The sequence below is a fragment of the Melanerpes formicivorus genome, unplaced genomic scaffold, assembly GCF_026170545.1.
Source record: "Melanerpes formicivorus ecotype bairdi unplaced genomic scaffold, bMelFor1.0.p_v2 SCAF_6, whole genome shotgun sequence".
In the NCBI taxonomy this organism is placed as follows: domain Eukaryota; kingdom Metazoa; phylum Chordata; class Aves; order Piciformes; family Picidae; genus Melanerpes; species Melanerpes formicivorus.
In genome coordinates this window covers 25,391,113-25,404,399 of record NW_027142358.1, presented here as the reverse complement: position 1 = coordinate 25,404,399, position 13,287 = coordinate 25,391,113, and the positions used below count along the sequence as shown (strand labels likewise).

Below are 13,287 nucleotides of genomic sequence, written 5' to 3'. Positions count from 1 at the left end.
ACTGTCCACTGGCTAGCAGTGCCGCTCCAGCCCCCCTGACGACTTCACTACCAAGTGGGATACAGAAACTGAGCATCAGGGAGCCTGCTTACAGGTGCCTGAGCTCCTGATAAAGTGGTGTTTAGTTATGATCATCCACTGCAGAGCAAAATACCTTGCTCACTTGGCAGCTCATGTTCTTTAATAAAATACACATCTCTTCTAACAATAGCTCTGCGCTAGAGAGCCTACGAGCTGCAGTGACTTCTCAATTTTCTTGCTTTTTCAGTTCCAAATTTCATTCGCTTTCTCAAGCTAAACTAGCAAACTGAAAAAATAATAAATCCTCTTTTCTGTATCTGCAGAAGAATTATTGCTATTAGGACTCATTCAGCACTCAGCAAATTGCATTTATCTGCCATTTCCTGTCAGTTCAATGATCTATAAAATCTCCGTTACAACAGTGAGTTATCTAGGCATTACTTTCAAAAATTGATTAATTTCAGTGGCTAATGTTAGTTTCAGGTTTGTGCAGGATTGAAATGTCAACTTTTACTACATTTTAGATGTATTTCTAATCAGTTTCTTTATCCCTTTTTAATCTATCATTTTTCTTATTACTATTTTTGTATCTTACTAACATATAACCAGTGCTTCAGAAAAGATTAAAAAGATCTGTCAAGTTACAAATCTGAATTCTAAAAAGGCAGGCAGTTCGGAGGTGAGAAGGTTTGAATACCATTGGCAAAAGCCATAACAGCTCCACAATACTAATTAGGGCACCAGCAGGCTAAGAGAATCTGAAGGGTCAACAGATCATCCAAGTGATTAAATGAATAAAAAAAAGGCACTCGAGATAATGCTGAAGATGCACAACTCACTTCTGCTCTGTTCAACACAAGAAGTTTGGGAAGACTCCTAGGTCAGAAACCTTCTTCATGAGGAACAGCAAAGGATTTTTTCCCCCTCCCAGAAGTAGTTAAAGGACCATAGTGACAAACAAAAAACACCAACCCACAAGAGCAACACGAAATTGAACAACAATTCCCCCCCAACAGCAGCAATTTGTAAAGGTCAGATTATATCCACTAAAGAAACTCAAGGACAAAACAGATGAAGTATTAAATGTGACATGCACTGTCTTGATTTATAATACATTAACACCAGAGGGCCTGAGGATTACCAAGAGTACAGCACTTTGTAAAACAACCATTGAAAAAAGATGTTGATTAACCTGATATTTGTGTGGGGCAAAGCACGCAGGAAAGAAGTGTGATGCACAGGGAGAAGCCAAACTCTTCTGAAGCTGAAGTCACAGCTCAGTCATACTGCAGATCTCTCCACATATCCAAGCATGACTCAGTAAGGTCTCTTAGTAAAGGCTCTTAGAAACCCCCTAATGTGTCTTGGGACAAATCAAAAACCCACACATGAATAATTGGTGAAGAGACAGGAAACAAAGGCTGGTAGGGCTCCAATAGGAGCTCTGCAGAACTGTGTGCAAGCTTGTGCTTTTCAGCGTGTTTGCTAAGGGTAGATAAAAGGATGACAACATTGTGGATGACACGAAGCAATACAGAGTAGCAAAGACAAGCACAGTTTGCAAACAAATGAAGGAGCTCATACTGCTGAGTGGGTTGTAAAATGGCAGATAAAATTCACTGTGGATATGCATATTTAATGCACATGGAGGAAACAATTCTATTTTTAGATGGAGATACACTCCAACTTGGCCATTAGCATGCAGGAATGTGAATCTGGCATAATGATAAAGTGCTGTGAAACTGCCGAATCACTGCTCTCCAACAGAGAAAAGACTTTTGCTAGGAATTACTGGAAACAGAGCACAAAGCTGAAAACATTTTGCAGCATTTTAACTCTTAACAGGAAAGAAAAGAAGAAATAAAGATGACTTCATTTATGCAAGACAACTGAACACAAAGACACTGCCTCCAACTCAGGGAACCACAGAACTATGAGCAGGTTTCCTGGGAGGCAACTACCCTGCTCTTAACACCATTCTGTTCTGGGTCCATACTGGAAGCAGGGTACTGGCAAGAAGGACCTCTGGCTTGCACTTATCTCATGTCTTTACCCAGAGCTGGAGCTGTAAAACTTACACTGCAACTCTGCATAAAGACACCACACAGCAGTGATTGCTTAGCTGATCTAAGCCAGCATCTACTGAAACCAGGAGACAGAACCAAAAGGAAATGAGGCTAATGCGGAAAACATGAAGACCAGAAGCTGACCTCCTCCAAGGTCAGGCAGAGGGAAAATGCCTACAGAGTGTTAATCATGAACAGCTAACAAACTCAAGAGCTATTTCACATGAATTGTAATTTACCATCAGACACATAGAGAGCAGAAAAAAACCCACAACAGATCTGTTAGCAGCCAAAGCACAGACAAAACAACAAGACTGACACCACTTGAGTAACTAGTCATGGTCCGGTCAAAGACAGTGCACGTAACGTGAAACTTTTTATTACAAGAATAGGCTGCCAAGAGTGACAGGCCAGTGATTTCAGTACTTCAAAGAGTTTCTAGTGTATGAAGAATTGTGATGAAGTTGGGCAAAGCTAAAAAGCAGAAGAAATGTAAACAGAAAAGAGTATATTTACCCTGGCATATGTCATAGAATGGCATGGTATTTTCTAATCATACAGTTACTACCTACAGAGATATCTACACGTTTGGAATCTCCGGCCAAAGTCTACTAATAGTATTGTCTCATTTTTATGTCCAAATAGAATTTCTGATGTAAAAATGAAAGAAATAAATCTGAGGCCAAGCAGTCTCCTTGCCACTGCGTGTAATGAAAACAACAGCAAGCCTATCTTCACTGCACAGTTTAGCTCATGTGGGTGTCAGTCTAATGCTTACATGTACAGCTACCATAATGCCTCACACCCAAGGCAATATTTACTGATAATATTTAAGTTCAGCTGATAGGAACATTCTTATCAACAACCATCAGAACAATGTATCACCCAAAACCAGAAAACATCAAAAAATACAGAAAAGACAGATGTTTATTTTTTCTCAAAAGAAGACTGAAAGATACAAGATTCTGCAAGTTCATGAGAACCTTAAGTCTAAGGCAGAAAACATCAGTTTCTGTTGGGAAAAGGAGCCTGTCTTAGTAAACGTTTAACACATGTTTGAAGCCCCTTAAGCAAAAATGATTTAAGAGTGAATCAGTATTATGAAATGCAAACAGGAGAATGTATGGACACAGTTATTTTAGAAAGCCTCCTTTAATCTTCAAGTGTTTCTAAGGAACCAATAAGACAAAATTATCTGGTAGAAATAGGGAAAATTAATTGGGAAAAATATTTCACTATGACCAACAGATACATTCAATTTTTTTCTTTTCATATTTGTTTCAGCAGAACTTCATCATAGTGCTCTCCTGGCAAGTCTCTTGGGAGCCCTAAGAGCAATGACTTGTCCATCTGCAAAACTGAAATGACCCTGTCCCAAAATACACCACAAAGAAGTGAAAGTGTCCACGCAGCTGACAGAACCTTGTGACTGCAATTATCAGAGAGCACAGCAAACTCTTTCCATATACTTTCAAACAAATGTCACAATTATAGCTCTTTGGTCATAGCCCAAACCTGAATATGCTCCATTACAAGGATTAAAACTAGCATTGCCAATGAAAACTTAATGCAACACATTAAGAATATCAACCCCACAATGTGCATTTTGTACAGGATGAAACAGTTCTACACAGGATATTTCAGTGATTTCCTTTCCTCTCTGATAATGATCAGTCATCCAGTAACAGCAGACTTGATCAAGTATTCATCCTCTTTAACTCCAAATGTGCACTCAAAAAACCTCACTGCTGCTTAAAACAAGAGTGGAAGTTAAGTGAACCTCAAAGCTTACTCTTGCAAACAATGGACATACAGAAACGTGAAAAGTCTAACTAACCAGAAGGCAGGTCCCCATACCTCAAACCAATCTTTGCTGTATGCACCCAAGGGTTGTCATATTGCAGACGTGTAGGACACCTACAGCCATGAAGCTAGACAATAAAATCTATCATTCCTGTTTCACATCAAAGACAGTATGTTGATACTGGCAACAAAAAAATCAAGGTTAGAAGTTACTTTTCAATACCTTCTCCCATTCAAACGCTCACAAGTGTTTCTAAAGTAAGAATTTTACCTCCTGCCCTCTGTTAAAACAGAGCGTTTTATGTAGTTAAAACCCTGAGAAAAAACATTCCATTCTGTTTCAGTTAGTTGTTAGTTTTGCCACCGTTTTTTCCTTGGGTGCTGTTTTGTTATTAAATGTTATCTGAAGCAACACACACATATGGAAATCCCTTCTGAAAAGCACTTTATGTATTGAGTATGACACGATTTTGACTGTTCCACACAACAGCAGTAAGTGTTTAGCATGCGATACCATTCACGTACACCATGTAACAGCATTGATGTGGTCATGCAGTTCCAAATGCACTCTACCAACTGTAGAGTTATCCTCATCATTTTTTCAATCAAGTCAGAAATTCCCAAATACAGCAATAAATGTTCTTTCTTTTAACAACCAAGTTATTTTATTATTTTCCAAAGTTTACAAGTTTTCCAGTCTACTTTTAACCTCCCTCAGTGGTTTCAGCAAGGATTTAACAGTAAGGCAGGAGGACTTCAGGATAACTGGCCTCCTGAACTGGTAGATGGGTTCAGAGAGCAGTGTAGTCCCCTTGAAATCCATGAGGAAGTAGTTAGGGACTTGCTGAGCCACTTGGATACTCACAAGTCCATGGGACCAGATGGGATCCATCCTAGGGTGCTGAGAGAGCTGGCAGACGAGCTGGCCAAGCCGCTCTCCATCATTTTCCACCAGTCCTGGCTCACCGGAGAGGTCCCAGATGACTGGAAACTGGCCAATGTGATGCCCATCCACAAGAAGGGCTGGCTGGATGAACCTGCAAACTACAGGCCTGTCAGCCTGACCTCAGCGCCAGGAAAAAATATGGAGCAGATCATCTTGGGGGTAATCACTGTGCACCAACAAGATGGCCAAGGGATCAGGCCCAGCCAGCATGTTTTCAGGAAGGGCAGGTTCTGCCTCACCATCCTGATCTCCTTCCATGATCAGGTGACCCACTTGGTGGATGTAGTCTGCCTGGACTTCAGCAAGGCCTTTGACACCATTCCCCACAGCAAACTCCTGGCCAAGCTGTCAGCCCATGGCTTGGACAGGTGCACTTTGTGCTGGGTTAGGAACAGGCTGGAGGGCCGTGCCTAGAGAGTGGTGGTGAATGGTGCCACATCCAGCTGGCAGCCAGTCACTAGTGGTGTCCCCCAGGGATCAGTTCTGGGCCCCATCCTGTTCAATATTGTTATTGATGATCTGGATGAGGGGATTGAGTCCATCATCAGTAAATTTGCAGATGACACCAAGTTTGGAGCAGATGTTGGTCTGTTAGAGGGTAGAAGGGCTCTGCAGAGGGACCTCAACCGACTGGGCAGATGGGCAGAGTCCAACATGATGGCATTCAACAAATCCAAGTGCCAGGTGCTGCATTTTGGTCACAACAACCCCATGCAGTGCTAAAGGCTGGGGTCAGAGTGGCTGGAGAGTAGCCAGACAGGAAGGAACCTAGGGGTTCTGGCTGAAGCTGGCTGAACATGAGCCAGCAGTGTGCCCAGGTAGCCAAGAGGGCAAATGGCATCCTGGTCTGCATCAGAAATAGTGTGGCCAGCAGGAGCAGGGAAGTCATTGTGACCCTGTACTCAGCACTGGTTAGGCCACACCGTGAGTCCTGTGTCCAGTTCTGGGCCCCTCAATTTAAGAAGGACATTGAGACTCTTGAACATGTCCAGAGAAGGGCAACGAGGCTGGTGAGAGGCCTTGAGCACAAGCCCTACGAGGAGAGCCTGAGGGATCTGGGATTGCTTAGCCTGGAGAAGAGGAGGCTCAGGGGAGACCTTATTGCTCTCTACAACTACCTGAAGGGAGGTTATAGCCAGGTGGGGGTTGGTCTCTTCTCCCAGGCAACCAGCACCAGAACAAGACGACACAGTCTCAAACTGCACCAGGGGAAGTTTAGGCTTGAGGTGAGGAGAAAGTTCTTCACAGAAAGAGTTGTTAGCCATTGGAATGTGCTGCCCAGGGAGGTGGTGGAGTCACCATCCCTGGAGGTGTTCAAAAAGGGATTGGACGTGGCACTTGAAGCCACGGTTTAGTAGTCATGAGGTGCTGGGTGATAGGTTGGACTTGATTATCTTTGAGGTCTTTTCCAACCTTATTGGTTCTATGATTCTATGATTAAGGAGAAGCAGGTCTTTCCAAGCTCTCTCCTGGAGCTTGTGTCTGTTACCTCTTTTTCTAGCTCCTATGAAGCATTGTGAGACAAGACCTTGATGAAAACTATCACCACAACATTAAAATTTCCAAATGTTGAGTTCAGCTTCTCAGAAGTAGCAGCGAAGTCCATGGCACATGAGACGGAACTTCCTCATCCATCATACTCTTTTCTTCAGTTGTTCATACAACTGAGAAAGGTTTTAAAAACTTAGCATGAGCTTTCCAGCTCTCCTAAGCAACCATCCCTTCTTTTCTCCCTTTCACACTTCCCAATAACATATTTCACTAGACACTCCAACTTTTGCACATTGTCAGGGCCTTCTTACCCCGACATCTTTGGTTACCTCTGCTAACTTTCTTAAGCACCTCTCTTTCACACTCATTCAAACCACAGACTAACATGGCACGACAAATTGAAATAAATCAATAGCTTTTTCCTCAGTGTCACCATTCAGACAGATTTGTACAATTAAATTGAAAGCCAGATCCTTGTTAAAGATCAGATTATATTTAATATCAATGATTACACGTTGTTTGATATTTGAAACACACAACAATTTTACTGCTGTAACACAAGAACTTACCCACTTGGCAATTGGACAGCCCTGAGAGCTTTTTCCTTCCTTTCCTGTATAAACCACCACCTCTATTCTTACAGCACTTCCTTTTGCTCCATACCTGCAATAAAAAGAAAAAAAGTTCAAGAGTAGAACAAATTGCTGCAGATAATTTTAAAACATTTTCACTAAAACAAGAATAACAGTTTTATTTTTACCCTACTGAGAACAGAAGAAACAAAAATATTTATAATGCCAAAAAAAAATCGTTTTTACATTCAAAATCCTATTTGCAAGAGTAATTTTTGGCATATCTCTCCTGAAAACAAGGTTATACCAAGGAAAAATTATCTGGGGTAGAAAAAGTTATCTGCATGTAAATCCTAGTGCACTAGGTGATCCTTCTGTCCCTTCTGCCACAGCTTCTTTGAATGCAGGACTCCTGAAAACCTCATTCTGCCAGCTGCTGATCTCTGTCACTTCAGCTAACTTCAACAGCAGTTACGAACGCACTGCACTTGAAAAGCAACCCTGAAGCTGCAAGAGCTCAGGGCAGACACACAAGTTTGGAACTGAGACGCCAGCGCTCACACTTCATGCACATCTGAACAGGAAAACACTTTAAAAATGAGTACTGCAGAAAGTTTGGAAGAACAAAGCTAAACATAACCCTTCTTTCCTGTTTAAACAGTCAAAAATTCTGTGAGCTTTAAATGCTGAATTTTCCTCACCTGTTCTCCATTATTTCTCTCACAGCAGCAACACTTGGTCCTGTCCCAAGGTGTGTGTAATACGGGCCTTCATCTTTCTCTATTATTTGCTCTGTAAGCAAAATATATTTACACCATTACAAGTGTGCTTAGAAATGGTTTACAGAAACTTCTTACAAGTTAAATTACAATACATCAAATTTGTTCCTAAAATGAAATGAATACAAAGAATGACAGAGTTTTCTCCTCAGAGGCATCAAAATTATTCTGTACTCGTTTCCTCCTATTAATCTGTCAGTATTTTTGATTTATATAATGGGGTAATCAAAATTGTAGTAATTTTGCATTCTTCACCAATTTTCATTACAAAAGCTGGCATGCATTGTCTAAGTAAGCTTCCCAATATCTTTGTTAGGAGGAAAATGCTGTAGACAAAGGAGAATTGAGGAGAAAAAAAAATAAAATATTAAGTGTTAGTTATATATTACAAAACAGAAAACATCCAGGCCTCTTAACTAGCACTCTGACAATCCAGAATGTTAAAGTTGAAGCAATCTGCCTGTGAACAACTTTTTGGTAAGTCTCTTGCCTGGTTCTTCCACCTGTGTGCTTTGCTAGTCTGAAAACACAGCATGTCTAATGCCATCCATGAAGCTGTATTTGTAAAACCCCAATACTGAGCTCAATCCGACCTATCATCTTGCAACATTAATTACAGGTGGCCTCACCTGAGCCACACCTTACCTCTCCCCTCTGCATGGGCTCTTCAAGGCAAAGTGACAACAGCCATCAGGACCAACCAGGAGACAATACATAAACCACACACAGCTATGCCCTGCCACTTATCTAACGGCATTTAGGCAACCATCTCAATACACTGGGAAAGTTTTACACAGTCTATCTTGGTAAAAACTAGTTCTAGACTACGAAAATGAGAAGCTGATATACTACAAATAAATTCACACAGAGCACTAGTTGGTGCAATGACATAACAACCCCCACCCTTTCTTCCTGGGTTGAAATGTAAGCAAAGAATTTAAACCTGCCAGTTGCAATGGCAAAAACACTCAGTTCTGCTGTGCTCTGCAGGCCCAACGAACTCCAAGCAAAAGTTACAGGAAAGGAAAAAATAATTTCCTCCCATTTCCTAATGGGAGAACAGTGCCATGAACACACTTCTACCTGAAGGGTACAGCCAAAGATTCCTGAAAAGACTTACCAACACAGTCACAAGTGGGCAATTCAGGCTGTCCTTTTTTTGTAGGTGTATCTATTAAATTTTTTGTGGGCGTATCAAGAAACTTCATAGGTGATTCAAGGAAACTGCTGAGCGTGTTTTTTGCTGGAGAACACCCTGAGTTGCCTGTGCTCTGTGGGTGCTCGGTACCCGAACTGGCTGATGTCAGAGCGGTCACTTCACTTGCGTGCTCCATATTCCTGAGAGCTTCAACAGCACCTGGTACCTGGGCCCCACCACAGGGAAGAGGCAGCACTTGCGACTTGGGCTCTACTTGTCTGACAGCACCCTGCTGAATATAGGCTTTGTCTTCACTACATGTTTCACTAGTTCTCAGGTTAGACTGATTAAAAGTTTGAGGCAAGGGATGTGTCTGACTGACGTTTGCTGTTTGTTGTACCTGAGAATTGTGTTTTCCTGTAAACATCCGTAGGTTTGCACTTGGTCTGTTCAATAAGGAAGCTGGTTTCAACTGTGACACAGACAGAGGACTACGGGAGGACAGGTTGCTATGCTGGTTACGTGCAACGACTTCATTTTTCAGTGGATCACTGCCCAGTAGGTCACTGGAGCCTGAAGTTTTGATTTGCTCATTCACCACTTCGCAGCCAAACGATCTGTCTTTTTTCCTCTCTTGCGGTACCTCGGGTAAACATCTATGGAATTTTATCTGCGTTTGTGGGAGAAATAATCTAGTTTTTTCTTGTGATACTGAAGTATTTTGGTGCAGTACTCTCTGGACTTTGGCTCTTGGAGATTTTTTTTCAGATGGAGCTATTCTCGAATCCTGTGGCATGGTTTGACCAAGCTTGTGCAGCTTTGATGATATCCAAATGTCCTGCAACTCATTATGCTGGCATGACAACAGTTCTAGCTGGTTTTGGTTATTTTGTTGATAGCGTGCTTCTTGAGGCTTCTTTTTGGGCCTTGGTTTCCATGGCACTGCATTTCCTTTTTTATTTGTTGGTTGTTTTTGCTTTAACAGTAAGGAACTATAATTATTCCTAAAAATTACAGATTCTTTTTTCTGCAGCACATCTTGGTTGTATTTTGGCTGCTTCTCATGTGATATTAGATTAAGCAGCGATGCCTTTATGTCATTCTTTTGCTCTGAATTTGTCTGGTTTGATTCAATTAGCGCTGCGAGTTGAGTGAGTTGTGCAGCTACATCCTCTTCATCCTGGCTGTGAATTCCACCTTCCTTACATAAAGAACTAGCTTCCAACTTCAATTCATTACAGCTTGGCTTTTGCTCTAACTGACCAAGAGCTTCCAAGCTGTTACTTGTTTGCTGGATGTTATGTGAGGCACTGCAATACTGTGCGAGAGTGACTGGATCACAAGTGTAATTTTTCTTGTTGGTATATCCTGAAAATGACTTTGAATTAGATGTTAAGTCAGATAAAGTTTCAGTATCTCCTGAGAGTAACTGTAATTTATACATCTCACCAGTTGGGTAGGCAGGTTTCTCACACAACTCAGAAACTGAACTTTGGCCATTGTATAACACTGCCTTATTAGGGAGCTGCTTCTGTGAGGGAACACAGTGAGCCAAGAGCTGTTGCTCATTCTGTAAGTAAGTGTCTTTGATTTCTTTTAATGCAGAAGATGTGAAGGAGGATGAGATGTCCCTTTTATAACTATGGAGCAAGCTGGAAGTCGATTCTTTTGTACATTCAGTACTTTCTGGTTTAGCTGGTGAGGTTTCTAAAGGGGTTTCAGATAACTGTGTTAAAGCTTCAATAGCTACAAGCTGCTCGATGGTTAAATTTCTGTTTTTAATCAGGGACAGGAAAGTTGGCTGGAGCGAAATATCCTCATGCTGTGTCTGTGTGTTAGGTACCTCAGAGGCGTCCTTCCCTACATGCACTTCCTCTTCAGGCAGTGAAGGACAACACAAGCTTTCCTGCAGATCCAAACCAGAACTCGTCTGCAAAACTGACTTCTCAGAATCCCCAAAGATGCTGCAAGTGCAGTTTTCTGCTTTCATTAAAGGATTTCCTTCTTTCTCTGGGTGAACACAGCCCACGCCTGTGGTCAGACTGTTTACTACACTATTCACATTGGTACCTTTCATCCACTGCATATGGGAGCCGCTTGTCAAATCTGTCCTTTCTTCGAGGGATACTTCTTTCAGCGAAGCAACTGCTTCTGGTGGTGGATAACATAGAGGTTTGATGCCATTTTTGATAGTCTGTGCAAATGATTTTTTTGGCTCAGCTAACTGACTGGGAGGGACTGTGCTTTCACTGTCCTCAACGTTTTTCAAGTGTTCGGTGCCCACCACATTTGCATGGTTATCTCCATTGACGTGGACACCAAAAGATGGCTTCTCGTTATGTGCCCACTTCTCTGCTTCTAAGCCTGTCATTCTTCCTTTCTCCTTAGACTGCACATTTTCAATGGGTACTGCTTGGTTTGGTTTTGCCCTGTACTTTTCACCATGACCACATATACTGCATTCCATGAGTTCTGGTCTGCGGCCATTTACTGGTTTGTTTTCTAAATTAGCCTGTAAAATAATAACAAAAAACCAGTTGTAAAAGCTGTTCAAAACAACTGAAAATAAGAAGCATAAGATTTACAGCAATTAAACCCTACTTTGGCAGATATGAGGAACATCCTGATTAATCAGAGGCACAGACATTGGAAAAGCAGCCCAGGAAGTCGTAAAAACCCACTGAAGCCTAAAGGCCTTATCTATATTTATGCCTATTTTTCCCTATTGTTAGGGAACAGAAGCAGCAAGCACACGCACGTGGTGGTGGGAGACTAAACCAAATGAACAGATAAGAATGTTACCATTTTGAATCAGATCTAAGGAGTCAGTTTTTAATGAATTTGCATAAGCAGATGAAACCCTCCTTTCAGTTCAGAGCAGGACTGAAATCTAAAGGCTTGTACCACAGAAAGTGTAATAGTAATTTGGTGCAGCTATACCCATTTGGCCTGTCCAATTAGCTGATGAAACACCTGGTTAGACTCACCATCAAGAATGACTGGTTTTCAGGCTTAGCTGTAAGCCCTTACAAACAAAGGAAAAACCTAAGCTGAAATGGCCAGAGTATCAGCATCAGCTCACCTGAAAGTTACCTTCTAAACACTGCATTTACCTTCAGTATTTAGATGGGAACTTCCAGCTTTCTGAACCATCTCTCATGTGAGCCATCCTTAACAACAGCAGGTTAAATATACTCTTCGTCTTCGTGGTATTGTACAGTTCATGTCATTGAAGAAATGTCAAAATCTAGACAGAGTCAGAATACTGTGCCCTGGAAAGAATCCTGACCTTAAGACAGCATTATAGATACGAATTAAGGAATTAGGCAATTGCACTTAAAATAAAATAAAAACATTAATACAAGAACTCAGGCAGAAACTGCAATAAAGGCAGGAATCCAACTTGTATTACATTAGTAACATTTGATTTCTATTAGATTTACTAAATAATTTTAATTCACAATAGACAGTGCTGGTACTTAATCTTACAGTACCATCTAAAAGCCATTTAAATATCTGTAGCCCTAAGCCCCACTTGAGAAAACCAGTACTGCTTTTTAAATCAGACATAGGCAATACAACTGCTTAATTAATCATACGTTGGCATGGTGCATCTTAATGACTCCCAGACAACAGCACCCACTTCAATACAAAACCTTTGGTTAAATCAGACATGGTTTTGTGGCCATACTAACTACAGCACAGGGACCTCTCTGAGAAAATAACTCAGAAGAACAAATGCAAATTAGATTTATGATTAATCATAACCATCAAGATGGAAATGCCAGAAACCCTCCAGCAAAACAAGGCATACAGACCCAGCTCCATCTGGAGCCCAGTGCTCACCTCCCAGTCAATCCCCAGTTGATAAAAAACAAAGCCAAGCATCCACAGCATGCCCTGGATATGAAGAAAAGCATCCTAAACTCTCATGGAAATGCCATGGAAAAATGTGCAGCACCTATGCAGCTAAGTTGAGCCTATGGAAATTACAATAGGAAAGAAAGACACCTTATTTAATGTTTCACTACACACAGACACCTAACAGACTGTGAGCCTGAACTCCTCTGGATCCTGGTGATTATCAATCAATGATCCACACTCCCACACTCACTGAGCAATTTCTGTTGTTAGCTGAGGTAAATGCGATGCACAGGCCTCTGCAACAGCACCAGAAAATATTTTAAGGGTCCACCATGGAAAAGTAAACCCCCATAATTTTATGCCTGTGAATTTCAGATACCTTAATTTGACTTTGGATATAACACTGCTCTCTATATAGCAAGTATATCTAAAATCTCTCAGTCCAAAAGTTCTCTCAGCCATGTAAAACTGTTATTAAAAGTATGCAATCAGGTAATTAAGAGGCTGAGGAGATAGAATAGAATAGAATAGAATAGAATAAACCAGGTTGGAAGAGACCTTCAAGATCATCATGTCCAACCTATCACCCAACACCACCCAATCAACT

The 13,287-nt window shown here is 41.3% G+C and overlaps 1 protein-coding gene and 1 long non-coding RNA gene across 7 annotated transcripts in view; one reads left to right on the top strand and one right to left on the bottom strand.

Moving 5' to 3' along the window:
• Window positions 1-4,014, top strand: part of LOC137442017 (uncharacterized) — a 43,600-nt gene extending 39,586 nt beyond the window's left edge. The window contains exon 6 of the long non-coding RNA XR_010987562.1: window positions 3,375-4,014. This is a non-coding gene — a long non-coding RNA (uncharacterized lncRNA). The remainder of the gene's footprint in view (window positions 1-3,374) is intronic.
• TET1 (tet methylcytosine dioxygenase 1) overlaps window positions 1-13,287 on the bottom strand; it is a 76,270-nt gene that overhangs the window by 30,826 nt on the left and 32,157 nt on the right. For all 6 annotated transcript variants that reach the window (XM_068140162.1, XM_068140160.1, XM_068140164.1 and 3 more), the window contains exons 4-6: window positions 8,799-11,328; window positions 7,601-7,691; window positions 6,897-6,990 (exon numbers count right to left, since the gene is read on the bottom strand). In XM_068140162.1, the coding sequence (XP_067996263.1) occupies window positions 6,897-6,990; window positions 7,601-7,691; window positions 8,799-11,328 (2,715 nt within the window). The remainder of the gene's footprint in view (window positions 1-6,896; window positions 6,991-7,600; window positions 7,692-8,798; window positions 11,329-13,287) is intronic.